Source organism: Mesocricetus auratus, unplaced genomic scaffold, assembly GCF_017639785.1.
Source record: "Mesocricetus auratus isolate SY011 unplaced genomic scaffold, BCM_Maur_2.0 Super-Scaffold_100676, whole genome shotgun sequence".
In the NCBI taxonomy this organism is placed as follows: Eukaryota; Metazoa; Chordata; class Mammalia; order Rodentia; family Cricetidae; genus Mesocricetus; species Mesocricetus auratus.
This window is the reverse complement of record NW_024429266.1, coordinates 63,446,323-63,473,418: the sequence shown is the minus strand read 5'-3', so window position 1 is coordinate 63,473,418 and position 27,096 is coordinate 63,446,323. Positions and strand designations below refer to the sequence as shown.

The 27,096-nt window shown below is 41.1% G+C and overlaps 1 protein-coding gene across 2 annotated transcripts in view; it reads left to right on the top strand.

Moving 5' to 3' along the window:
• Positions 1–3,552: 3,552 nt before the first annotated feature.
• Positions 3,553–27,096, top strand: part of Slc35f5 (solute carrier family 35 member F5) — a 34,443-nt gene continuing 10,899 nt past the window's right edge. The window contains exons 1-12 of one of the 2 annotated variants that reach the window (XR_005873925.1): positions 3,553–3,833; positions 4,831–4,921; positions 5,050–5,191; positions 9,973–10,116; positions 12,226–12,288; positions 14,716–14,797; positions 16,059–16,249; positions 17,921–18,002; positions 19,232–19,319; positions 22,220–22,284; positions 25,254–25,358; positions 26,046–26,205. Coding sequence is in view for 1 of the 2 variants with exons in the window: in XM_005079883.3 (XP_005079940.1) it covers positions 3,794–3,833; positions 4,831–4,921; positions 5,050–5,191; positions 9,973–10,116; positions 12,226–12,288; positions 14,716–14,797; positions 16,059–16,249; positions 17,921–18,002; positions 19,232–19,319; positions 22,220–22,284; positions 25,254–25,358; positions 26,046–26,205 (1,253 nt within the window). In the remaining variant the exon portion in view is untranslated. The remainder of the gene's footprint in view (positions 3,834–4,830; positions 4,922–5,049; positions 5,192–9,972; positions 10,117–12,225; positions 12,289–14,715; positions 14,798–16,058; positions 16,250–17,920; positions 18,003–19,231; positions 19,320–22,219; positions 22,285–25,253; positions 25,359–26,045; positions 26,206–27,096) is intronic. The other variant, XM_005079883.3, reaches the window with a different exon arrangement.

The following is a 27,096-nucleotide window of genomic DNA, read 5'->3' as shown; positions in this document are numbered from 1 at the left end:
AAGGACCCATATTACAGTTCATCATGAAAGGAAGTCAAGACAGGAACTCAAACAGGTCAGGTATCTGGATACAGGAGCTGATACAGGGGTCAAGGAGGAGTGCTGCTTAATGGCTTGATAGTCATGGCTTGCCCAGACTGCTTTCTTATAGCAATCAGGACCAATAGTTCAAGGATGAACACCCACTATAGGCTGGGTCATCCCACATGAATCACTAATAGAAAAAATGCTCTGCAGTCTTGCATACAGCTCAATATCGAGGTTGTGTCAAATTGACATAAAACTAGCTAACACAGTCAGGACGGTAATGCAGCGCAAAAAACCATAGCAGGACCTGTGTCCTGGTTTGGTTCCTACTGCTGTTATAGATCATGACCAAAAGCAACTTGGGGAGGAAAGGGTTTATTTGGTTTACATGCCTAGTTCACAGTCCATCACATAGGGAGGGTAAGATAGGAACTCGAGCAGAGCAGGAACCTGAAGGCAGGAGCTGATCCAGAGGCCATGCAGGGTGTTGCTTACTGGCTTACTCCCTATTGCTTCCTCAGCCTGCTTTCCTATAAAAACCAAGAACCACGTGTGCTCTCCCACGTCAGTCATTAATCAAGAAAATAACCTAAGGGCCAATCTGATAGAGGCATTTTCCCAGCTTCCTCTTCCCAGATCCTGGCTTGTGTCAAATTGTTCAATCAATCAATCAATCAATCAATCAATAAAAGTCTAACCAGGACAGCCTGGTTTTATGGAGCAATCTTGGGGAATTTCTTTCAGACAATGAGGGAGAAATATTACAGGAAGAGTTAAATTAGTTTTGAGATTACATGAAAATAATCTACCTAGAACGATTTTATCTCCCACGCAAACACTGAACCACTGACATGTAGTAGGTGCTCTGGGAATACATGGCACAGTGGTTTGAAAGAAAATGGCCCACTTAGGCTCATAGGGAGTGGCATTATTAGGAGGTGTGGCCTTGTTGGAGAAAGTATATCAAGCAGGGTGGGCTTTGAAGTCTAAGTTCGAGCCAGGCCTAGTGACTCAGTTTCTTCTTCTGTTCTTTCTTCAGCACCATGTTTCCCTGCATGCTGCCATGCTTCTCACCATGACAACGATGGACTAAACCTCTGAAACTGTACGCAAGCCTCAGTTAAATGTTTTCCTTTATAAGAGTTGCCATGGTCCCTGTGCCTCTTCATAGCAATATTCATAGATGGAGAAACTGAGGCACAGAGTTGATACTTTTCATGATTCTATAACAGGTTTTCAGAACCCATGTGCTGGGTGTGATAGTGTATGCTTCTGATGCCAGCATTCAGGAGGCAGAGGCAGGCAGACCTCTGATTTCAAGGCCAGGCTGGTCCCTAGTGGCTTCCAGCCCAGCCACGGTTATCAAGTGAGATGTTATCTCACAAAACAAGCAAACAAAAAAAAAGTCTAGAACCTACTTTTCTTGATTCTCACATCCTTGACAGGTTCTCTCTATGTAGCTTCAGCTGTCCTGTAACTCACTATGTAGACCAGGCTGGTCTCGAACTCAGAGATCTGCCTCAGCATCACAAGTGCTGGGATTAAAGGCATGTTCCATCATGCCTGGCCATGACTTTCAGATCTTGAGACATTGATTTACCATGCCCCTCCCCATTATATCAGATATGTAGCATAAATTTTTTTAAGCATACTATGACTCCTAAAGAATGTTAACGAGAGGGAAAAACTAGTGCTAGAGTAATATGATTGATGTCTATAACCAACCCAATGTAGTAATGACTATAGTTTTTCCCTTTCTTTTTAACAACTTCAAGAAGGCCCACATTCCAGGTGTGGAGTTGATGGAACCAACTCACACTCTACCTCTTTGCTCTCAAAGTCCATTTACTATATTGTTCTTGGAAAGAGGACAGATCAGATACTACACAGGTAAAGACACACAGTATGCTTGATCCTTGATCTTAACCAAAAGGCCAAGCAAGTATGGGTTGGTTTGTGTACAGGAGTGTCCTGCTCTGTCATTCTCCATCTCACTCTTCTGAGGAAGGATCTCCCACTGAACCCCAAGAGTCTGGCAACCAGCAAGCAGTGATCCTCCTGTCTGTCTCCCGCAGTGCTGGGTTACAAACGTGCACTTGACCAAGCCCAGCTGTTTACAAGGTGCTAGGGATCTGAACTCATGCTTGCACAACAAGGGTCTTTTTACCCACTGAATTACCTCTTCACCTCCAGCAACGAGTTTCTCAATGCCTGGGAGTGTTTGCTGTCAACCATTTATTAGAATCTGAGCAGATAACACAAAGTGCTCATCTTATTTTTAGTCACTAGACTATGTAGACAAAAAGGTTTAAGGAGAAGGGATGAACCACATTATGACTACATAAGCAAGAGATTTTTATTTCTTTGCCTCATTTGATAAAAAAATGTTAACAATGCAGTTCTGGTTATGGAAGCCTTAAGTCCTGTGTTTTCTAAATACAAATCAGGATGTCGGTCAACTTTTCTTACGGGAGCTTCAACGCACTTCCAAGTAAAAACAAAACTCCATACTTTAGTCATACTGGCATCCGTAGGCCTTCCTATGTGTCCCAGGCTGACCTGATCCCTTTCTATTAGCTAATTTATTTAGTGTAAACACACACGAGGCACTGACAAGATCCTAGCCTTTTTGGATGAGGAAAGTGAGGGTCAGGGTCAGGTCTGGACAACTTCTAACTCCAGGAATGAAGGTGTAGTTTACTGACACAACGATCCAGGAATCCAAAGCATGCCAAGCCACTCGGCCTGTCGTTTTTAGAAAGAAAGGGTTACTGGCGGTGTGCAGCCTAAACTTTGGAGGAAATGCAGCCAACTTTAGAATCGGGGTGGGGCTGTAGGGATGTCTGGACGCTTTGCCAGGGCTGGACTCTCCCTTAGACACCTCCGCCCGCTTCCCTCCGCTCTTCTCACAGCTCTTTTCCTTCGCGTCACCGTTAGGTCTCCATGCCAGAAGCCTGCTCGCGGCTGGAGTTCTCATCAGCGAAACATCTATCAGGAGAAGAACCCTAGGCCGGTCTGAAGTCGCGCCCAGCGTGACGTAACCCGAGCGCCAGCGGGCTTGGCGCAGGGGGGGCGGGGCCGCAGGAGTTGACTGGGGCGGGGCGGGGCCTGTCGGGCAGTCTGGGGGCGGGGCCCTGAGCTGACCACCCAGGCCTCGGGCAGGGATTGTCCACTGGGGGTGGGGCCAGGATGGAAGCACTGTGGGCGGGGCTTAGTCGGTTGACACGCAGAGCGATGGGGAGGGCGTCACCTAATTGGTGGACAAGCTGGGGGCCCAGAGTCTCCAGGATGGGGCCCAGGAGGGGTGGGGTGGTGTCTGTCTGCCGGGGTGTTGGAGCAGGTTCACAGTCCAGGGGCGGTTGATCCTCTCCCGGCGCAGCCTAGCTGATTGGTTGGGGGGGCGGGTCTACAGGTCGGGGTGGGGCCTGGCCGACTGACGGGCCGGGGACGGGGCCTGTCGGTTGGGCAGCAGTGGGCAGGGCTTGTTTGGCCAGAAATGGGCGTGGCCTGGCTGGCTGACCGGCCCGGGGCGGGGCCTGGGCTTCGGCCGCAATCGGGGCCTCCAGGCCTGTGACTGGCAGCGGAGTCGGTTGTCCTGGGTCACTCCCCTCCGTCCCGGCCGAGTGCTGGCCTGAGTGACAGCCGCCGCCCGGTGCCGAGGGGCAGCGCGGCTTCTGGAGTTGGGTCTGCAGCGCGGCGCGATGTCGGGGTCTGTGCTTGCGGTGTGAGGCGGCGGCGCTGGGTGGCGGGCCGGGTCGGGCCGCTCATGGTGCCGCCACGACTCCATCGAGGGGCAGGAAGGCCAGGTAGGCGGCGGGCGGGCGTCTGCGGTCATGGTGGACGGGTCAGAGTCCTCTCGCCCCTCACGAGTCGACACGCTTGGTTTTCCTTATGCCTTTTCCTGGTCAAGGGGAGGCTTCCCTGTACCAGCTGTTTTCCGTCGTCCTCTGCGACTGCAGCCGGGGGTGTAGTGACCAGGCGGGTGGTGAGCGAGTAAGATCATCGCCCTCACGTGAGGACATCACTTCCTGTCAGCGAGCCGAATCCACTGGAGATGGGGGATAGGGACACTTTCTGATGCATGCACGCGTGTCTAGACTGCCTGGGGGCGAATGTCCTGAAGGGAGATTCGAGGGAGTTCTGTTTATGAGACTTCGAGGATCTGTTTATGGCGCTCTTAAATGTGCCATATGTTGAATGTTGCTTTTTTTTTTTTTTTAAACAAACTGCCTGGTATCCAGGACCCCTCTGAGTGTAATAGTTTTCTTTCTTTCTTTTTTTTTTTGGAGGGGGGGAGTGGGCGGAGAGGTCTCAAGTATCTGAGACTGGCTTCAAACTCACAGTTTGAAGGTGGCCAGAGTAACCTTGAACTTATCTTTTTGCCTTACAGGCAAGTTCCACCACACCTGGTTTAAGTAGTTCTGGGAATGAACTCAGGGCTTTAGCATGTTAGGCAACTCTGCTACCAGCTGAGCTACAACTCCAGCCTGTGTTTTGTTTGTGTGTTTGATATTTTGTGATAAGGTCTCATGTCCCCCATGCTGGCCTTGAACTCCCTATGTATTCTGACTTGTGATTTTCCTGTCCCCCTACTTCCCGAGTGCCACTTTGTCCAGTTTGGGAAGGGCTTGGGATGGAACCCAGGACCTCATCCATGGTCGGCTAGCGTTCTGTTACTGAGCTACATCTCCCAATGTGGCTGATGTTGAACACAGTTTGACCGTCTTTGAAGGTGGACAGTGAAAAAGATGTGATCTTACACTTGAAATTTTTCTAAGTATAGTTTCTGTGGTGCTGTTTCAGGTGGCCTGAGTTCTTCACCTCCTTTTAGACCGAGATCTGCCAGGTTTGGGATCGTTGCGTTTGAGGTTCTCAGAGACGCCCTGGCAACAAGGTAAATTCTACACTTCATTGTAAGCACTCACTAGCAAATGTCTCATGTTTCCTTGTACTGGGTTTCTGATTTTTATGTGGTTCTTTTAGAGGAGACTCTAATAAGATCTCTGTTTTCCAAATGAACAGACTGCAGATGGTTTGTGTATTTATCATGAACCGTGTGAACTCCCAGAACAGTGGCTTCAGTCAGCGCAGGCGGATGGCCCTGGGGATAGTGATTCTCCTGCTGGTTGATGTGATCTGGGTAGCGTCTTCAGAGCTCACCTCGGTATGTATCTCTCTACCAATGATGTTGCATTGTGATAGTATTAACACTGATCAGTAGCATTTCACTGATGATATTGCATTAGGACAACACTCGTCAATCTGTAGAATTCCTCTGCTAGTGCCTCATGCTTCTAAATTGGTATTTTAATAGTGTTGAATTCTTTGTTTTTCTTTGATACTATATTAGTGTCATTTCAAGTGAAAACTGAGATGATGCTCTTTGTTGTTTCCTAAAGTTATAAAAGCTTTGTATATGTGTATGTTTGTGTCTGTACATGTCCATAGATGCCAGAAGGGGGCTTCTGATCCCAGGAACTAAAGTTACAGGCAATTGTGAGCCATCTAACATGGGTGCTGGGAGTTAAATTCAGAAGGAAAAGTAAACTCTTTGAACCATAGAGCCATCCTGACAGCCCTTCCTGCAGTTTTCTTACATTTGTAGGGATCATTACTCAGAATATTTTTTTACTATGTAAAGATGTCTATTTTTAAATCAAAATTGAGCTTATTTTTTCATAAATACTATTTTCTAGTGAACAAACATTGAGGGACAGTCTTTCACTATCTAGTAGAAAGTAGGAATACTTTGGGTCTGGGCGTATAACTTAGTAAAATGCTTGCCACAGGAGAATAAATTTGAAAAAGAGTATTATTGGTAAAGTAAACGTGAATTATCCATTCAATTTTTCATGTACAAACCACTGTTATTCTCATGCATACATTGGTGAGTCCACATTTATGTGTTTGCTGATTCACCTATTTTTATGAAATTCTCATTGTATGATTGGCTGGAGCTAAGTGTTGTATTAAGTGATGTCTGTCTCCTTGGTAATTTTGTGGTACTTTGTGTTTGTAAGCCTGTTTTACTTTATATTTGCCTACTTCTGTTTGGTTAGTGATCTCTGTAAGAAGACAACAATTTTTTGTATATAATATTTATATTTATATTTATTTATTTGGAGTATGTGTGTATTCATGAGCTGTGACACCCATGTGAAAATCAAAGGACAGTTTGTGGAAGTCAGTTCTCTCCTTCTACTATGTGGGTCCAGGGGATTAAATTAATGGTGTCTGGCTTGGCAGCAGGTACTATTACTCACTATCACAACTTTTAGTTTCAGAATTCATCACATAGGACTCACATATTGCAGTCATAAGAAAATATCCAAGAGGGAATTTAAGTTTATAAAAGGCATGTAGATGTCAGGGCAAGCCATTGGTATCCTGGATCCCACATCACAACTAAGCAGGTAGTTGAGGTTATATCTTGTGAGTAAATAAATTTTTGCCCTTCTGGGATTAGGCTCTGGTGGAACACCATAGGTCCTTTGTATTTCACTCCAAACCTCTTATGTAATCTTTTCTTAGATTGACATCCCATAATTTTGCTTCAGAGAAATCTTAATATTGACAGGGTCCTAAACTTAACTTTAAAATTTGCAGCATTAAATAAATTGTTTTGTGTATCAAGTAATAAGCTTTAGAACAAGGCTGGGCATGGTGCATTATGCCTTTAAGTCATAGCACTCAGGAGGCAGAGGCAGGTAGATCTCTGTAAATTCTCAGGCCAGCATGGGCTACATAATAAGTTCCAGCCCACAGTAAGACTTTGACAACCCCCTACTCTTGTTCCACCCTGAAGAAAAAAAAAAGGATTTAGACAAGGAAGCTATGTTAAATTATAATGTAGCAATTCACATCTAAAGGTTAAAAAGGTTCCAACTGACAATTATTTCACAATCTTTGTATGTATTGAAGCATTATATTGTACATGGTAAATATGTTTTAGGGTAGGTCTTATTTGTTCAGTTTTTAGTATTTTCTTTTGACAAGTTCTCCTTATGTAGCCCAGACTGGTCACCGTGTAGCCTAGCTAATTTCCTCTTAAGTGCTGGGGACTATATGTGTGTACCACTGTGCACAGCTATAGTTTTCATTTGTTAGTTATACCTCAGTAAAGCTAGAAATCAGTTTTAAGCACATAACATGTTTTAGTAAAAAACAAGTTAATAATTTTGTCATCTTAGGGCATCTGCAACTGGTTTAAATCTTCAGCCAGGTAAACATATCAGACTTTAAGACAGTGTTTGTCCATAAGCAGGAGGACCAGAGTTTGAATCCCTAGAACCTTTGTAAAACCCAGGCAGGTGTGGTGGCCTCCTGTGATCCCAGAACTCAGGAGATAGAGGCCAGGATCCCTGGGACCAGCTACAGGTTCAGGAAGAGAGCTTGCCTCAATAAATAAAGTAGACAGGAATGGAGAAAGATACCCAATATCAGCTTCAGACATCTGAACACACACCTGTACACACATGTGCACCCATATACATATGCATACCACAGACAAATTAGAGACACACATGAAAAAAGGAGACTAAAGTGGTATAATGAATCCTCATGAGCCATCGATTTAATAGTGATCAGTCTTTGTAATCTTATCTACCATGTTTGTAACATGTTTCCTGGAATACTTTATGCAAATTCTTGCCATATAATTTCTTTCCTACTTATCTTACACTGAAAATCATATTGTTTTTACTTTAAAAACATAATCACTGCTATTAAAATATCTAACAAAATTAACTATAATTCATTAAAATCATCTGGTGACCAGTTCATTTTTCTTGATGTATCTAGGTCCCCCCCCCCACACACACACACTGCCCACCTGGGATCTAAACAAGGATCCATTTTGCTTTAACAAAGTATATGCCACTCCCCTTCTTACCCTTTGTGTATTGGAGAAACTAGGCCATTTGTCCTGTGAGACATATCATCTCCTTGATCTTGCTGATTATTTCCTTATCCTGTCAACTAACTTGTTCCTTCAGTTTGTATATAATGTAGTTAGGTATAAAGTCTTGATTTAGGTTCAGTTTTTAGGCAAGAATATCTTAGTAGTAGTACTAGGTACTTTCTCTGACATCAGGGCAGGAAGTTTATGATATCTGCACAGCTATTTTGGGTGATGCCAGTTTAAGTAGTATAAAATTCATTACCTGACCAATGAGATGGTTCAGTGGGTAGAGAGGTGCTTGCCATCAAGCCCTACTGCCTGGGTTTGACCCCAGAGACCCCTGTAAGAAAATAAGAGAACCAACTCCTACAAGCTGTTGACTGACCACTGTACTCACACACATACACACACACTCACCCTCCAACAAAACAAGCAAACAAACAAAATAATTTAAAAATTTCTTGCCAACCTTTAGATAATAGTTGAATATCTGTGTGATGATTGCTCTGAGAGATTATTTCTTAGGATTTGCAAAATGATGATTCTAATAAAAATCATTTCTTCTGTATCTTTTTAGCTAGAATTTTTAGTGATAATTGCTATATCCCAAAACATGGGTCACATAGAAAATATTGGATAAATCTTGCTATTTCACCTCCTTTTACTTTAGAGAACAATTATTAGGATCTTCTAGTGCTAACTGCCACCAAATCCCTTTCATGGGTTTTTGCATTTTTTTTATAAGTTTGCTGTGTATCTCTAGCCATTGTAATTACTGTGCTGTAAGCTTACATTGCTCTAACTTTATTAGGAGGAGCCCCTTCAGGTTGGCTCTGGGATCCTTCCCATATGACCTCAGCTTTATCTCATTTGCTTTCTGGCTCAAGGTGATTCAGGCTCATCTTGTACATATCTGTCCTCAACCCCAGATTTGGCCTTTGTCACTGAGAGCTATGGTTTCTTCAGTGGGAAGTAGTCCAGGCCTCCATCTGGGTCTTGAAGTTCCCTATTTCTCCTGACTTGTCATCTTTCTAGGTGCATGTAACTGGGTTTTGTTGCTGTTGTTCTTTCCTAGGAGACAAAATAAAAATATGGTGAATTTTCACACAATTTAAAAGACAGTTTCACATAAAAGTAGCTTCCTAATAGCATTAACATCCATATTTTTGTTATATGCTAGTCAGCTTTATTTTCTTTATGACATTTCTTCTGCATGGCCTGATTTTACTTCAGCCATTCACACACCTCTTAAGAATAATCTTTGAAAGCCAGCTGTGGTTTTGTGGGCATGGTGGTTTATACTTGTAATCTCAGTGCTGGAGAGGCCTAGAGAGGCAGATGTCTGGGACTCAGTGGCCATTCTAGTCTACTTAGTGAGTTCTAGGCCAGTGAGAGGCTATGTCTCACACAACAGATAGCATTAGTCTTCTGGCTTTCATATGCATGTGCACATGTGTGTCCACTCCCCACCCTTGCCACAGAGGGAGAGAGGGGGGAAGGGGAGAGAGAGAGGGGAGGGGGAGAGGGGAGGGGGAGAGAGGGGAGGGAGAGGGAAGAGAGAGAGGACAGAGACAGAGAGAGAGAGAGAGAGAGAGAGAGAGAGAGAGAGAGAGAGAGAGAGAGAGAGAGAGAGAATGGTATAGCCTCTTTGAAAACTTCCATACCCTACACCTGTCCTTTCTCTTTTTGCTACTTCCAGGTACTTGGCAAATATCTTTATATATGGGTCTCCTCAGAAGCAGGGACGACTGCTTTATTTTTTTTTAGTCCCTAACACAGATACTTTTGCATAGTAGGTTTTCAGTAGATGTATTAAAAAAACCTTTTTTTTCTTTTGATGGTTGTTAATGCTTCATTTGACAATAATACCTCGTGTATGCAAGACATGTACAGTTGTACAGTATTCAAAGTTGAACTTAAAGTGTTTTTATGTTTTTGGTCTTTCCTACCCACATGGACTTCTAAAGGGATGACAAGAGGGAGATGTGCAGAAAGGTTTTAAACCTCTTAAGGTTTTGTGTAAACTGTTACATTTTCCTCTACAGTATGTCTTCACCCAGTACAACAAGCCGTTTTTCAGCACCTTTGCAAAAACATCCATGTTTGTTCTGTACCTTTTGGGCTTCATTATTTGGAAACCTTGGAGGCAACAGTGTACAAGAGGATTTCGAGGAAAGCCGGCTGCTTTTGTAAGTTTTTAATTTTGTTTTTTAGGTGTTATTTTTCAAAGTTTAGTGGTGTATCTGTTTTCTTAAAGTCAGTTTTGTTTTTTTGTTTTTTGTTTTGGTTTTCAGAGACAGAGTTTCTCTATGTAACAGCCCTGGCTTTCTTGGAACTCACTTTGTAGACCAGGCTGACTTCAAACTCACAGAGATCTTCCTGCTTCTGCTTCCTGAGTGCTAGGATTAAAGGTGTGCACCACCACTGCCTGGCTCTTAAAGTCAGAATTTTAAATTGTCCATTTGAGCATGTAATGGTAAATTATAAAAACAAAAGTCAGGCTGTGGTTTCACTGGCCTTTAATCTCAGCACTTGGAAGTAAAAACAAACATATCTCTTGAGGCCAGTGTGGTCTATAGCATGAGTTCCAGACAGCTAGGGCTACACAGAGAATCCCTGTCTCAAACAAACAACCCAGACTATTTGTGTCCAAAATTTTATTTTTTTAATAAGACTTATTTTAGTTATTTGTGTGTGTATGTGTATGTGTACATATGAGAGAGAGAATATGCACACATATGTGTGCAGGTATGCATACACAGAGGCCAACAGAGGGCGTCCAAGCCCACAGAGCTAGAGTTAACAAGCATTTATGTGAAGCCTGGCTTTTTAATGGGTTCTTGGATCTGAACTCCCATCCTTGTGATTCTGGAGCAAGCAGTTTTAACCAATGACTCATCTCTTTAGCCTCTGTCTAAAAATTTAAAAGTATTCCTCCAACTTGGCAGCAGAATATCTTGTGAGGAATCAAACGTGTATGTCACTTCCTGTCCCTTTTCATATGACATCTTTGAGTTATTAATGATTGTTCTGTGGGAAGGATGAAGAAAGGAAGGCATAAGGACAATGTCTATTGTCTTGGTCATTTACAGATTGGATGAGTGTCACGTAAATTAGCTGTAAAGTTAATTGTAGAAATGAAATAATTTAGTTTTGTACACTAAATGAAAATTCTTTATTTCAGGATGCATGTCAGGGATTTGGTTAATCAAAGAATATTTCATTGATGTTTTATAAGGGTCTCATTCATCAATAAATATGGTAGTTTATGTAGCAATTTATCATCTGTGTAATAGATACCTTATTTTTTGATATCTTACATTAAGAAGGAAGAGCATATAAAACTGTCATTTCTATTCATTCTTTAAAAAATTATTTCCCTTTCTTCACTACTGTAGTAAATATATGTAACATCAAATTTTAGCCATTTCCTTCCCTTTTTATTATTGCAAAATGTATATAATACCAAATTTATCCTTTGGACCATTTTTTTATGTGCAGTTCAGTAACACTAAGTGCATTTGCTTTGCTGTGCACTGTCAATCTCTAGGAATTTTTATTGTTCAAGCAGAAACTTTGTGCCCAACAAACTAGAATATCTAGTCCTTCCAACCTCTCAAATGTTATTTAAGTAAAGATTTATTAGAACATGAAAAAGAAAATAAGCATTCCTGATCTCCTCTTCCCTAGTCTCTAGTAACCATGATCAGATTTCTGTTTGTTTCTGTTAGTTTGTGTAGGTTTAAATAGTACTTTTTTGGTTGAGTCACATGGATTATGAAGTGGAATTATGCTTTCACGGTATTAAGTGGCTCCCACAGTGTGGGCCAGTCCCTGAGTTCTGTCAGAGACTTCATCAGGTCAGTCTAGTCTCGTGATAATACCAAACGGTTGCTGTCTTCTTTCACTAACTCACCTGTCTTTCTCTGCATGACTGAAATATTATAATAGTGTAAGGAAAAGGGCTCAAGCTTTACCTTAGATGACTCATTGTGGTTTAAATCCAAGATCTTCTACTTTGACGAAACCGCCAGCCTTAATATCTTCATTAGGAAAGACAAGATGATAATATCTACTCTCCATGGCTGCACCCTTGGCATTGGCTACTGTTATTGAGAACAATAGTTAGATGCATAAATTTGTTCTGGATTTTTGTTTGTGTTCCTTTGAGCTATCTGAGTAGTCCTTGCGGATCTAGAACCAGGCAGGCGGGAAGGTTTCTCACAAAGAAAAAGCTTCTCTTTACATAATGGTGTCATGAGTTTCTGTGAATTTGATGTCCTGTTCTCTGTATTTAGTTTGCAGATGCTGAAGGTTACTTTGCTGCTTGCACAACAGATACGAGTATGAGTAGTTCTTTGGTAAGTACTGCCTTTCTTGTTCAGCAATAGCAGGAAGAGCCAGACATCTGTGATGACACCAGTTAAATGAGAGATGTGGCTCAGCATTGTGCATCCTTGGAGAGAATTGCTTTGTAGTTCCTTCCCTTAGGGAGACTGGGGGTCTAGGGGTTAGCAGGCCAGCTGCCTCTGAGGAGAGAGGGAGGGGGAAGCTAGTTACGGAAGGAAAATAATAAAGCACAGGCCAGGCCTGTGTCTCTAGTCAACTTTCAACTTAGTGCTCATTATTATTTCCATTTGGAAACAAGTATTGGTGCTTGACATTGAGAATAAGCAAATTGTTCGTGCACTTATTCTACATTGTTTTTAACATTTCTTTAGTTACTTTGCATGTATTTGTATGTGCCTGTGTGTGCCACAGTGTGCATGTGGAGGTCAGAGGACAACTTTGGGAATCGTTTACCTTCTCATCATCTGAGTTCTGGGATTGAACTTAGGTCATCAGGCTTGTATGGCAAGCGCCTTTACTTGCTGAACCATCTCACTGGCCCTTCTCATACAAGTTTTTAAAATACTGCCCTGGTGTTGTTGTTTGTTCTTCTGATTTTTAAACTACATTGTGTGTCAGATGTGTTAGCAGATACTGTGAAGACTTTATTAAACTTGTAGAAAAAGTTTGTTCTCTGCTATCTTAAGCATCAAGGTGATGTAATGTCATTTGCTTTGCTCAGTGTACAAGGTGCTGGCTAATCTTCTATAAGTTTTTGTTTTTATCTCTTGGACTGATAAGTCAGACTGGTGTAGGGCCAAATGCTATAATAAAAAATTATATGTGGCAAAAAGACCATGTCAGTTTTATTCAAACCTTAGGCATCATAAGTGAGAACTAATCACGGTAGCATTTCCCCCCATCTTTTGATCATTTAAATGTTTTCAAGAATTGACCTCATTGACTTAGTTTGTTGAATATATTTTGTTTCCTGAATGTGTTATGCTGTTGTTGTTCTATGTCAGGAGTTAAAAGAAAAACCAATGAAAATTTTTGAAATCTTATTTTCAAAAACAAAAGTTTAATTGGAAGAATTATGCTTTGAATAAGTACAGTTGTAAAAATGCTGTGGCATTTGGGTCTTGGAGCCATATTTTGTCTCCTGCTTCTCTGTTTTTGTATCTGTGCTTTGAGGACAGCTCCTCTAAGACATTTTGAGAACTAGTGAGAAATATGTTTTAACCATTTTATATTGGGACCTTATGAATAGTAAGAACTAGTCAGTGGTAGCATTTCCCCCCATCTTTTAATCATTTAAATATTTTCAAGAATTGTTGGCTTGGGGTTCAGGTGGTAGCTCAGTTGGTACAGTCCTTGCCACACAAGCATGAGCACTTGAGATCACGCTTCAACACCTAAAAAGCTTAAAAGGTATGGTGCCAGGAATTTGCAGTCCCAGTAATGAGGGGGCAGAGCCCAGGATAATGCTGGGGCTCATTGGCCAGCCAGCCTACAGGTGAGCACTGGGTCCCAGTGAGACAGTGTCAAAAACCAGGTGGACAGCTCCTGAGAAATAGCAACTGAGATTGATGGCCTTCACACCTGAAGCCATACCCCCTACCCCAAGACTTTTGTTGTTGTTGAATCTTACGTATAGTAAAGCAAATCCAACAAATGCAGTTCTACTCTGGATTGGAATCTGTCCCTTATCTGCCTTCCCCACTGGACTGCATGATTAGGGGGAAGAAACTTTGTTTACTCACCCTTATTTACAGGACTTAGGGCAGGGTCTGTTTAGCAAGTGCTTGGAGGTATTTTTGTTGTTTTATTTGTGGGGAGAGACAAGAGTTCACACTGTTGGGCGGGCTCCACACTAGTGGGCTCACGCCGTCATTCCACCTCAGCTGCCCAGGTAGCAGGGAGTTCGTGTATGTACTTCCTCCAGCATGGCATGCTTTCCAAAGAATGGACATTTTCTGTTGGCAGAGAGAGGATCGGTTGTATGATTTTGAGGTATCGGTTCCCAGAATGTGCCAAAGACACTGTGTGACATTTCTACACGTGACATTTTATTTTAGTTATTGTTACTATAGGTGAGGGAGTGGGGAGGCATGTGTGTATGCATGGGGAAGTTAGAAGACAGCACTGGGGAACTGGCTCTTTCCTTCCACTGTGGATTTCTGGGATTGAACCCAGACTGTCAGGCTTACACGCTGGCCGGTTGAGCCATCTCATGGCTGACAGTTGTACTTTAAACTGTTTCTTTGTGTTCTTGTGCCTGTGTGAACTGGATGAGCATGCTTTCCCAGTCTGTGGGGAAAGTGGGGCTCACTAGATGGATGTCCTGGGGAGCAGTCAATTGTGGTGGTTCCTGTGTCTACGCCTTGCACTTAAACTCTGCCCAATAGATGAGCTTTGGGTTTTGCTGCTTATGTTTGTTTCTGTTTGCACTGTTCCAGAGTGAACCCCTGTATGTTCCCGTGAAGTTTCATGATCTTCCAAGTGAGAAGCTCGAGAGCACAAACATTGGGACCGAAAAAAGTGAGTCAGGCTTTAGGGTTCCATGCTTGAGAGTGAATGGAAATTTAGCTTCTTTTGAGCCACTGTAGGCTCACAGGATTTGTATAGTGTGTCTTGACTTTTATGGGGATTTACTGGGCCTTCACTCTTTTAGAAGCTTGACTGGATTGTGAATCTGTTAGAATATAATTTCTGTATTAATTCAACTGGAACTATTTTCCAGATACCAGGAAGCTTCATGGTTTCATCATTATCATATATAAACATATAAATTAATAATTAATTAACTAATATATAGATAAGTAAATAATTTTAATTCTTTCACTTTGAGACAGTCTCTCATGTAGCCCAGGCAGGCCTCAACCTTACTGTGTGCCAAGGATGACCATGAATTTCTGTATATCCTAAATACTAGGATTATAGGCATATACTGCTGTTCTTAGTTAGTCAGTGCTGGGCAGCTCAGCTAGTCAAGTACGCTTACCAATGGAGCCATAGTCCCATTGTGTGTGTGTGTGTGTGTCTGTGTGTGTGTGTGTGTGTGTGTGTCTGTCTGTCTGTCTATGTGAACAATATTCTCATAAACATGTCCTCAGAGATCCAAATACAAACATTACTCGAGTTTTGCTGGTTCTGTGAGCTCCTTTCAGAATGCCAGCCACAGTATAAAGCACAGTATTCACCTCTAATTTCCTTTGCAAGGCATGAGACTGTAGTGTAGAGGAATGTTCTGAATGCTTTTCTAGGAAGGTAATTCTCAATTAGCTAGCCATGAAGAATAATCAAAATCATGTTTTGCTATAAATGCTAAAATAATAAGCATAGTAAAATCCTGAACCAGGTAGTTGTGTATATACACAACTATAAACCTTTTGTTGAAACTCTAATCATTTTAAACTTTTTACATTTTTTTAAATTACTTTTTTATTTATTTTATATGCCTGTGTGGAGATCAGAGTACAACTTATGAAAGTCAATTCTATCTCTCCACCTTGTGGGTCCCCGGGGATCAAACTTGGGTCATCAGGATTGGTGGTAGGTATTAACCACTGAACTATCTTGCTTGCCCTATTTTAAGCTCTTTAAACCATTTCATAGACGATGTCATCTTTTTCCATTAGCCCTTTTGACTAGGTAAACAGGTAATAATAGAACTCTAGTATTCTTATTGTCTTACTTTGATCATCAATGAGCTGAATAGCCTGCATTTGTCATTAAACAATATTTAATTTTGTAGGATATGAGAATACATTTAATATTTTGCATTATGTTTTCCATTTAGCTCCCAAGAAGTCACGAGTGAGGTTCAGCAATATCATGGAGATTCGACAGCTTCCATCAAGCCATGCATTAGAGGCCAAGTTGTCCCGAATGTCTTATCCTACTGTGAAAGATCAAGAATCCATACTAAAGACCGTAGGGAAACTTACTGCAACCCAAGTAGCAAAAATCAGCTTCTTTTTTTGCTTTGTGGTAGGTATTTTATTTTAGGATTGATTTTTATTGTATATATGTATACTATGTGAGTGGTGGTGAGAGGTTGCCACCGTGTGCATGAGGAGCTCAGAGGACAACTTGGGAAGTCACTCATGTCCTTCCACATTTATATGTGTTCTGGGGATTGAACTCAGATTATCAGGCTCACATGGCAGTACTTTACCTGCTGAGCCATTCTGCCCTGGCTTCTTCCTTACGTATTTAAAATGGTGCACATACCAACAGTGCAGTACTGAAATATAAGTCTACTAGAGTTATTTATTTTTTTTCTGGTAACTGCTGTCTGGCACACTGGGATAGTAGAATATCAAACTGAGTAAATACTTATCATACCTCAAAGCATTAGAGAAGTTAAGGTTGCAGAGAGTTCAGCTGGTAAAGTGCTTGCCTTGTGAACACAAGGAGCTGAGTTCCATTGCAGGACCCTGTAACAGCTGGCTGTGTGATGCTATACCCTTGTAATCCCAGGGCTAGGGAGGCAGGTACATGGGTCCCTGGGGCTCAATGGCCAGGTAGCCTAGGCCCTTTAGGTTTTAATGTCAGAGAATTTCCCCAAATTTGAATTTGACTTAGATAAGCTTAAAGTATGATCAGTGCATGAAGAAACAAACATTAAAGATTTGATATTCAGTCTCCTTTACACACACACAATCCCTGAACACTGATTTTATTTTTAAATTATCTGTCTTTGTGTGTGTTTGTGTCTGTGAGAGAGCAGTGTGTACATGTGCCCGTGGAGCACAGAAGAGGGTGTCAGATCCCCTGGAGCTGAAGCAAGTTCTGAGGCATACATTGTGGGTGATGGGAACCAAACTTGGTCCTCTACAAGGGGGGCAAGTACTTTTAACTGCTGAGCCATCTCTGAATGCCTCTGCAACCCTCCCTCCCCCAGACTAGGTTTCCCTGTGTGACAACCCTAGCTGTCCTGGAACTAACTCTTTAGACCAGGCTGACCTCAAACTCACTGCCTCTGCCTCCCAAGTGCTGTGCTGGGACTAAAGGCCTCCACCACCACTGCCTAACTTTTTTTTAAATCAACTTTTGTTGTTATTTTTGTGTTGGTAGTACAGGAATTAAAACCAAGTTCTGTGCATGCTAGACAATTTCTAGTTTATTTTTTTATTGTAACTTAATTTAAATTAATTGTCCCACTAGCACAGGCTAGACTTCCATTTCTGTAACTTGTAATCTTCTAGGCCTTGAGTGCTGGGGTCACAGGTTTATGTCACTGTGTCTGGCCTGGTTAATGTCTTCAGGAAATTTGGTAGCAATATCTTAGGTATGATTGTTAATGCTTGTCCTTACCTAGCCTTTGGGGTTTTTCTCTCTCAAAGAGCAGTCTTTGAAACCACTTGACGAGATTGGAGGGATGAACCAGGGTTCAAAGCATATACTGCTCTTGTAGAGGACCAGAGTTTAGTTCCCAGCAAGGTCAAGGGATCTGACGCCCTCTTCTGGCCTCTGCTGGCACTGTGTGCATGTTTCCATGCCCCCTCGCGGATACACACACATGCATATGAGTTTTTGATGAAGAACGAACCTCATACAGTAATAGTGCTTGGGAGGGTGGTGGAGGGACGCACTGTGAACTGAATGGGCAGAAAAGGATGTTTTCATGAGGGTTCACTTGCTTTTCTTTTTGTTTAGTGGTTTTTGGCAAATTTGTCATATCAAGAAGCACTTTCAGACACACAGGTTGCCATAGTGAATATTTTGTCTTCAACTTCTGGTAAGAAATGAATCTTTAAGATCTGCGTTCTGAATTGGCGCATGCATACCTAGTGATATTTGTATGTACATAGACACAATTCTATTCTAAGTTTTTAGTTCTGTTTTATATTAGTATATCTAGTTTGGGAAGGTTGTTACTGAGACCCTTACTATTAAGCTCTGGCTATTTTACTTTATAAACCAGGCCAGGCTGGCTTTGAACTTGTGGTGATCCTCCTGCCTATGCCTGTCTTCCAAGCAGTATTATAGGCATGCATAATCTAGTTTGCATGGTTACAGTTTAGTGCCTGAACTTTGTGCTATTGATGTCCCCTCGGATACTTTATAGTTCTTTGTTTGGCTGTTGTTATTTTTGTTCAGTACTGGGGATCAAACCCAGGCCTGAGCACACTGGGCACACACACTTCCAGGAGTATACCCTTGGCCTCTGTGGTTTTTATGCTGCAATGCATGAACATTTTCTAGGTCTGTGTATACTAGGCACTTGCTCTCCCTTGTCCCCCCTGTGGCTTGTTTACTTAATTTTTGTATATTTTTATTTTGTTTTATAACAAGGTTTCTCTGTGTAGCCATGGCTATTCTGGAACTTACTCAGTAGACCAGTCTGACATAGAACTCCCCACCCCGCTTCTGCCTCCCAAGTTCTGGGATTAAAGGCATACACCACCACACCTGACCTTCTGTGGTTTTTATTCTTCAATGTGTGAAAGTTTTCTAGGCCTATCTTCCCTTTATGGTAGTCTTACACTGCATATTTCCCTTTCAGAGATCTTTTTCTAGACCCTTTTGACTAAATGCCTCTGCTTATTTCATGTCTAAAATTTGCACTCTAGTAGGTGTTTTATTTTTAACATTGACTCACCTTCCAAATCTGGAAGATTAAAGAAGTTATTTCCAAAGCCGTAGAAATAACTTAGAACATGGGCATGACCGATGAGGTCACAGTGTTACTCTGAAGGCTCAAGTTAGTGCTTATTATTTAAAAATAAGTAAGTCTACCCTTATCTGCACTGTTAGAATAAACATGGCTTAGTTTAAAAGCTCTTCTTAATCTGACTTTTGAACATTCCCACTTAAGGAAATGCAGCATTAGTTGTTTGAAAAGAGCAAAAGAACTAGCTTCAACGTTAGATATGTGATTTACTCATGTTGTTCTTGGTCTTGGTGGTGAGGAATGTTGGTAGAATTACTTTACAGCTTCTTCTCTCCTTTTCTTCCTCCCTGTAGGACTTTTTACCTTAATTCTTGCAGCTGTGTTTCCAAGTAACAGTGGAGACAGATTTACCCTCTCTAAACTATTAGCTGTTATTTTAAGGTAAGAATATAACAAATGCTAGTTTGCAGTGCTCAGACATATGATACTAGATCTGGAGAGATGGCTCAGGAATTAAGAGAGTTCCCTTGGATAATCATGAAGACTGGGGATCAGATTTAAATACCCATGCAACAAACTGGCTATTCCACAAAGCCTGTAATGCTTTCTCTGTCAGACCCAACACCCTCGTCTGGCCTATCATTACACACACAGGTATACACACTTTTATACACATGCACTCATACACCTATGTAAACACAAACAAATAATATGGTCCTTAAAATATGATGTTGTAACAATTAAATTTATGTTGTAATGTTATAAGCAATGAACGATGAGGCAAAAGAAGGCTTCATGTGGACAAGATGCTGTTTAGGGTAAATGGAGGGAAAGATTCCAGGACAGCTATGGTTCTCATTGACTGCAAAATGACTAAGTGTTGAACTAACTTTCACATTTAACAGTAATGTGCCAATGTAATCATCAGTTGTCTGTCTCCTTTTCCTGACACAAGTCCCCTTTTTATGTTGGTTTCAATTTGTCCCTTTCTTCTAGAACCCAAATTGGATTTTCTCCAGTTATCTTAGCCTGAAGTGATTTTTCACTTACTTTCTGTTTATTTCATTTGACAATTTTATCTCAGGGCACAGCAGCCACATTGTCAATAATTATATTTCAGTCATTCATATGTAACTGTGAGCTTGTTTTTCTTGTCTCCTCTGCTGGGCTGTAAACCTTTAAAGGCTGAAACCTGGCTTCATATTCTTTGTGTTTCCAAGAGCCTAGCACAGGCTTTCCCATAGTCAGTACTCAAAGGAGATGCTTTAGTTTGACAAAGCAGCTATTTTTGGAAAAAGAGAGCAAAGAAGGTAACAGAAACACTTAATGATGAGACTTTCTCAGCAGTAGCTGAGACTGTATCAGGGTTCTGTTGCCTCCCTTAAGCTCTGCTTGCTGTAGCCTAGCCGAGAGGACTAGAACTTTCCTGCTTTGTGCCCTTGTTGTAAAGCAATGTCTGTACAGTGTCTGAGGGACTTGCACTTGGCAATTGTAGAAGACTAATCATTCTTCTTATAATCTGTATTACAGCTTTTAGACACAAGGGAAAGCTGACCAAGGCTGTTTTACTGAGACTCTGGTTGACCCAACTAATTTACATTTAGTCTTTATAACTACCAGGGATACATTCTTTTGTATGCTTGACTAATGTTTTAACCAAACATGTTTTTGCATTTTGGAAATATAATACATTTGTATTGAGGAAGTAAATGAGGTTTTTATTAAAGTTTACCTAAAATATATGCTGATTTTTAAAACTGTTTTTAGTCCCATGTAATAAAGATTTGGTAGAGAAGGGAATGGATATAAAATATTTTTGTTAAAGTAGGTTAAGAATGAGGATTTTAGGACACTAAGATCAGCTGCCTGTCAGTTTTTACGAGTTAAGTTTTATTGAGACAGTCATTTTCATTCATTTACTTATCATCTGTGGCTGTTGTGGAGCAGCAGAGTTGTAAGAGAAACCACATGGCCACAAGTCTAAAAAAAATTACTGTAGTTTAGGATAATTGATTTTAATTTTTTGTGTAATTTTACTCTTAAGAATACTCTAATGAACACTACTTAATTCTTTCTTTGTTTTTAATTGGCCTTAAACAATGAGATTAAATTTTTGTGACATGCATAGAATTTGCTCTAGCTACAGCCTTGAAAGAAATGTAATGAGTTCGGATGTCACATTCTGCTGTCTGTGATCCAGTCCCACCTCAATGACTAGTTTTGAGACCTTGCATAGTATTTTAAACCTCTCTGTCTGTTTCCTCTTCTGTAAACTGAAGATCACAGTAGAATTTGTCTCATAGGACAGTCATGCGGATAGATGAGGTCAAACTTCTAAACTGTTTCAAAGAACAACGTGTACTTAGTATATTTAGGCACTGTCATGGCATCACCCTCGGAATGGAAATGAAATGGTTTCTATTATTTTGTGGGAACTCTGTAAACAACAGCTGACTCTAATCCAAACAATGTTTATAGCAGGAAACCTGACGCTGCCACTAGAGAGTAGGAGGATCCAGTGTAAGGAATATTCTGTTTAGCTTGTAATCTCATTGTTCCGCAAGGGGAAAAATAATCTTTTTCTATACTACTCCCCAAACGCGCCTGAGTCTCTTTGATAAGTAGGCAAGAAAATTGGATCATATCTTAAATTTGCAACACTTCTGTTTGTTTAAAAAAATAGGCACAATTAATAAACTACCCAGAAGTAGAAAGGCTGTGCATGTCTTTGATAACCAGAACCATGCCTGTCTTATTCCCCACTGGAACACACTGCTTTGCTCGTTCTAGGTGCTCAGCAAGTGACAGTCAAATAAATCAATATCCTCTGACTTCTCAGCAGTCTTCAGTTGTCTTCTTTTTGCTCATTAAAATCCTGGGGTTAATGGGACTCATCAAATGTGAAAGAACAGCCTTTCTGTTTACTTAGGTTTCACTTACAAGAAAAGTGCCATTGCTAGCTTTATGTGGGTTTGACTTATTTCTCTCTTTGAAAGAAGGCTCAGCAAAGGGATGACAAGTTGTCTTTTCCATAGTGAAAAGACAGTAGCATGTAAGCATGTTGGGCTTTGGGGATAGGCTGCCTGTGTTCCAGCTGTGTCATTTGGTCTTGGTCAAGTTGCTTCACCTCTCATGAATTCCTTCCCCATAGTCATCAGTGAGGGTTAACTGTCAGCAGCACTATACCATACTGTGCTGATGAGCTCATGAGCACTCATCAGTAAAATCATTGGATTCTCAAGACAGTTTTGCCCAAAGTTGAGGTCTTAGTTTTTATCTAGATGATTAGTCTTTTAAGAGCCTCTTATTTTGCTCATCAATAATGGGTGTTACTCTTGCAGCATTGGAGGTGTGGTGCTGGTGAACCTGTCAGGGTCTGAAAAGTCTGCTGGAAGAGACACAATAGGTAAGTACGTGACTGCTCTTCTAGGGCATTCGAGCAAGCTATGTGCATATTACAATACATACACATACGTGCACACACAACATGCCACTAAGAGGCATTTAGTTTTATTGCATTTATGTGTGTGTGCACATGCATGTGTGTGGGTGTGCACATGATACATTTTATGTGAGGAAGTCAGAGGATAACCTGTAAGAATCAAAATTTCCTTTCCATGTAGGTCCCAGGAATTGAACTCAGGTTTCCAGACTTGGAAACAAGCAAGCACCTCTTAATTGACTAAGATCTTGCTGACCCAGGCACAAGGTCTTAAAAATTTGTCTATTAATTTAACATTTCCTTTGTTTTTCTTTGGAAATGATGCAAACAAAAAGAGGCTGTTATATGACCTTCACCCAAATTCTTCAGATATTAACTTGCATAACTACAAAGCAATTACAAAATTAATAGGAATTAATATTACCTACTAATTTTCTCATCCACATTTGCATCCTTCATGAGCAGTTACTACTACAGTGAACACTTAATTTTGATAGTATGGGCTATGGACCTATTTTTAATGTAATCACCTTCCTCAGTGTTCTTTCAGTGGCTTAGATCTTTTATTGATTTGCATTTAGTTGTCTTGTTCCTCTGATGTCCTCTCAACAGGAGCCCTAATGCAGTCTTACTTGTTTTCTACGAGTCTGACACTTACAAAGGGTACAGAATTATCTGTCTTATAGAGTGCTTCTCCATTCAAGTTGGGCTTTGTCTAGAATTCTTTCTAGTTAAATTGCTGTTGAACGGATTGGTAGTAATACTATGACAGTAATATTTCCTTATCTGATTAGTGTTGCTGCATTTTCTCTGAAGACCATGGCATTGCTTTAACCTTTTGCTAGTGATGTAGGTTATTCATGTAGTGTCTGCTAGGGTGCTCCAGGGTGAAGTGACTAGTTGTTGAAGTAGCAAGCATCTTGTGGGGAGACACTGTGAGGTTATAGAAATATCCTGTTGTCATACTCTCACCCACTAATTTTCTTATCTAGTCTGTTTCTTTGCCTTAGCAGTTACTATTAGAGTAAACATTTAATTTTGATCTACTGCCTTTATTTAGCAAAAACAAAGGTAGCTAGAGCCCAATTTAGTTAATCTCTCTATATATGTGAAGTACGTAGGGCAGAGCAGTGCTCTCCAAACTCTCCCTGGTCACTACCCAGTCAGCTGTGCTTTGCCCTTCATCTCCGCTTTCTGATCCAGAGCCACTCTGTATATGGAAAACATACTGTAGCAGGGCATAGTGGCACATGCCTTTAATCCCAGCACTTGAGAGGCAGAGGCAGGGGGATCTGAGTTCAAGGCCAGCCTGGTCTACAGAGTGAGTTCCAGTACAGCTAGGACTACACAGAGAAACCCTGTCTTGAAAAACCAAAAATCAAACAAATAGCAACAAACCCAAATTTTTACTTGTTTTGTGAGTGTAAGATTTGGTTGATAGGCTTTAAATTTTTCTTGATAATAATAAAAAGGTAGACTTAGTAAATATTGTTCTTTTGAATAGATTAAAGTACTGAATGGTCACTTGGCACATTGGTAATTGTTTTTGAAGGTTTAATTAAGGGTTGTTGAGCATGAGTTAATGAAGACAGTAATTATCCACACACTATGAGCTTCACACTGTATTGCATATTTCAACCAACTATAAGCGAACATTTTGTGGTTGTAGTTTTCAGTTTAAAATAAGATATGGGAATTACAAAACAAAGCCAGCAGAGAATAAATTAATGACATATTTTTGTCTTTGTGTGAATATATAGTGTGTGCATGTGTACAAGTGAGTGTGGTAATGTAGGTGCATGTATGACACAATGCTTGTGTGGAGGTTAGAGGGCAACCTCAGGTGTTGGTCCTTGATTTCCACCTTGCTTGAGATGAGGTCTTCTGTTATTTGTCACTGTGTATGCCTGGCTGCTGGCTTGTAAACTTCCTAGGATTCTCTTGTTTATGCCTCCCATCTCATTGCAGGAGTGCTAGGATTACAGACACATGCACTTCTGTGTCTGACTTGATGTGGGTCATGGGGATTCAAACTCATGTCCTCATACTTGTGTGGCAAGTGCTTTGCCCACTGGGCCATTGCTTCAACCCATAATACTGTATTTAACATTAGTAAATGTTCCATTGTCTAAAACAGAAGACAAATCAATAGAAATTTAGCAGAGTAGAAAGGATGCTGTGTGGAAGAGGTGTGACCTTATGGATGTGGTGGTAGAGTATCTGGAAATCCATATAGAGGGATGGGAAGAACAAGATCAAGCAATGGCTTAGAGATGGAGGAGAAGTATTTGTTACATTGTACAATAGCCTGTGTCAGAATGGCTCATGTTAAAGCAGTGGTTCTCAACCTGTAGGTTGCAACCCCTTTGGGAGTCAAATGACCCTTTCTCAGGGGTTACCTAAGATAATCAGAAAACACAGATACTCACATTATGATTGTAACAGTAGCAAAATTATAGTTGTAAAGTAGGAACAAAAGTAATTTTATGGTTGGGGGACACCACAATATGAGGAACTGTATTAATGGACAGCATTAGGAAGGTTGAGAACCTCTGATGAGAAAAATAACAAGTGCATGTTTCAAAATTAAAGACAAATGTTATTTTTCTGACTTTCATTGTTAGAATTTGTGTGGGTGTTCGGTTAGGTCACCAAGGCAAACGCCTTTGCATATATTTGTTTATCCATTCAGTTCCTTCCTGTCCTACACGAGGATCTGAGTGGAATGAGTTAGTTTTTTGTTTTGTAAGTTTTGCATTCTCATGTCTTCATTTAACATTCAGTGTATTATTAGACTCTTGTATATGTAGTAATTAATATGTGTTGAATGAGGTCATGAGCGGATACTGGAGTTTAAATCATGTGCTAGTAATAGACATTGAATGAGTTCATGAGTGGATACTAGAGTTTAAATTATGTGTTGGTTTTTACAGGTTCCATTTGGTCCCTTGCTGGAGCAATGCTCTATGCTGTCTACATTGTGATGATCAAGAGAAAGGTGGACAGAGAAGATAAATTGGATATTCCAATGTTCTTTGGCAAGTTTAGCCCTTTAGGCTATTTACTTGAAATTATAAATTTATAGGTTTTTTTGTGGTATTTTGAGACAGGGTTTCTCTGTGTAACAGTCCTGACTGTCCTGGAACTAGCTCTGTAGACCAGTCTGGCCTCTAACTCACTGAGATTCTCCTGCCTCTGCCTCCCAGTGCTGAGATTAAAGGTGTGCGCCACCATCACCCAGCATAGATTATTTTTTTCTTAAAGAGACTAAGGAGGCCTTTTTCCTCTTCTGTATGATGTTTCTTTATTTTTTATTTTCTGGGAAATATTATGGATTCCAAGGTCTCTTGCTAAACCTTCTGAGCCTCAATTCAGCCAGACTAACTGACCAGTGGGTTCTAGAGAGCCATGTCTGCCTGTCCCCAGAGGTGAGAATACAAGTGAGCCTGCCTGTGTGCTGAGGACAGCACTCATATTTGAGCAGCAAGTACTTTACTGACTGACTGGGTCATCCACCCATCCAGACCACAGTCAACAGTCACTGGCACTGATGTTGTTTCTTCCTGGAAATGAGCTGTTTGGTGGAACTAACAACCAACCAACACAAGTTCTAATTAAGCAACCCACTAAAGCCCTTTGTTGAGATCTCATTTTTCTAATAGTGTTATCAAGTTTGGAAAATGGAAGTCAGCCATGTTTTTAACCTGTGTCTCTTTTATACTCAGGTTTTGTAGGTCTGTTCAATCTGCTGCTATTATGGCCAGGGTTCTTTTTACTTCACTATACTGGCTTTGAGGACTTCGAGTTTCCCAACAAAGTGGTACTTTTGTGTATCCTTATCAACGGCCTCATCGGAACAGTTCTTTCTGAGTTTCTGTGGTTGTGGTAGGTTCTGTCACTTCTCCGGCAGTTCATTTGTTGTCAGCTTGTTGACTTAGGAGTAGTTTGGACATTTCCATGTCTTCTGAGTTCTGAAGGTGCCTTTTGTGCGCTCTCCTTCCACGTAGGTACTTATAATCAAATATACTTATTCTAACAGAGCAGAGACTTTGATTTTAGCTTTTGTGTGCCCTTCACGAAGAAGATACATAGAAAGAAGCTCAAAAGCATTTGTTTAATAATGAGTGAATGTAACTGGAAATTCATACTTCTCCTGCTGCTGTGATTAAACACTCTGACTAAAAGTGACTTAGGGGAGGGGAGGCTCCCACTTCCAGGTCACAGTCCATCACTGAGGGAAGTCAGGCAGCCCCACCCACATTAATCATCAATTAAGACAATTTCTTAACAGAGATGTCACAGGCCAACCAATCCCTCAGTTGAGACTTCCTCAGATGACTTTAAGTCAGTGGTTCTCAATCTGTGCATTGCAATCCCTTTGGGGGTCTGAGCGACCCTTTCACAGGGGTCACATATCAGATACCCTGGATGATGACTCAGTAGATAAAAGTTCTTGCTACATGAGGATCTGAGTTTGGGCATCTCTAACACTAACATGGGAGCAGATGGGAAGAGCTGTGAAACTCACTTGCCAGCTAGTCTAGCTGAATCAGGGACCTAGGTTCAGTGAGGGAACTAGTCTCAAAAATAAGATGAAGAGTGAAACAGACACTGAATGTTGACCTCTGGCCTATACATGCACACGTGTACTTACACCCGAGTGCACATGCACACATGTGATCATGTACATGTGAACATATAAAGACTAGTGTTATACAAATGAAAGTAGCCCATGGACTCATGGATGTCTTATGTTTGTGTGAAATGTGACAATTC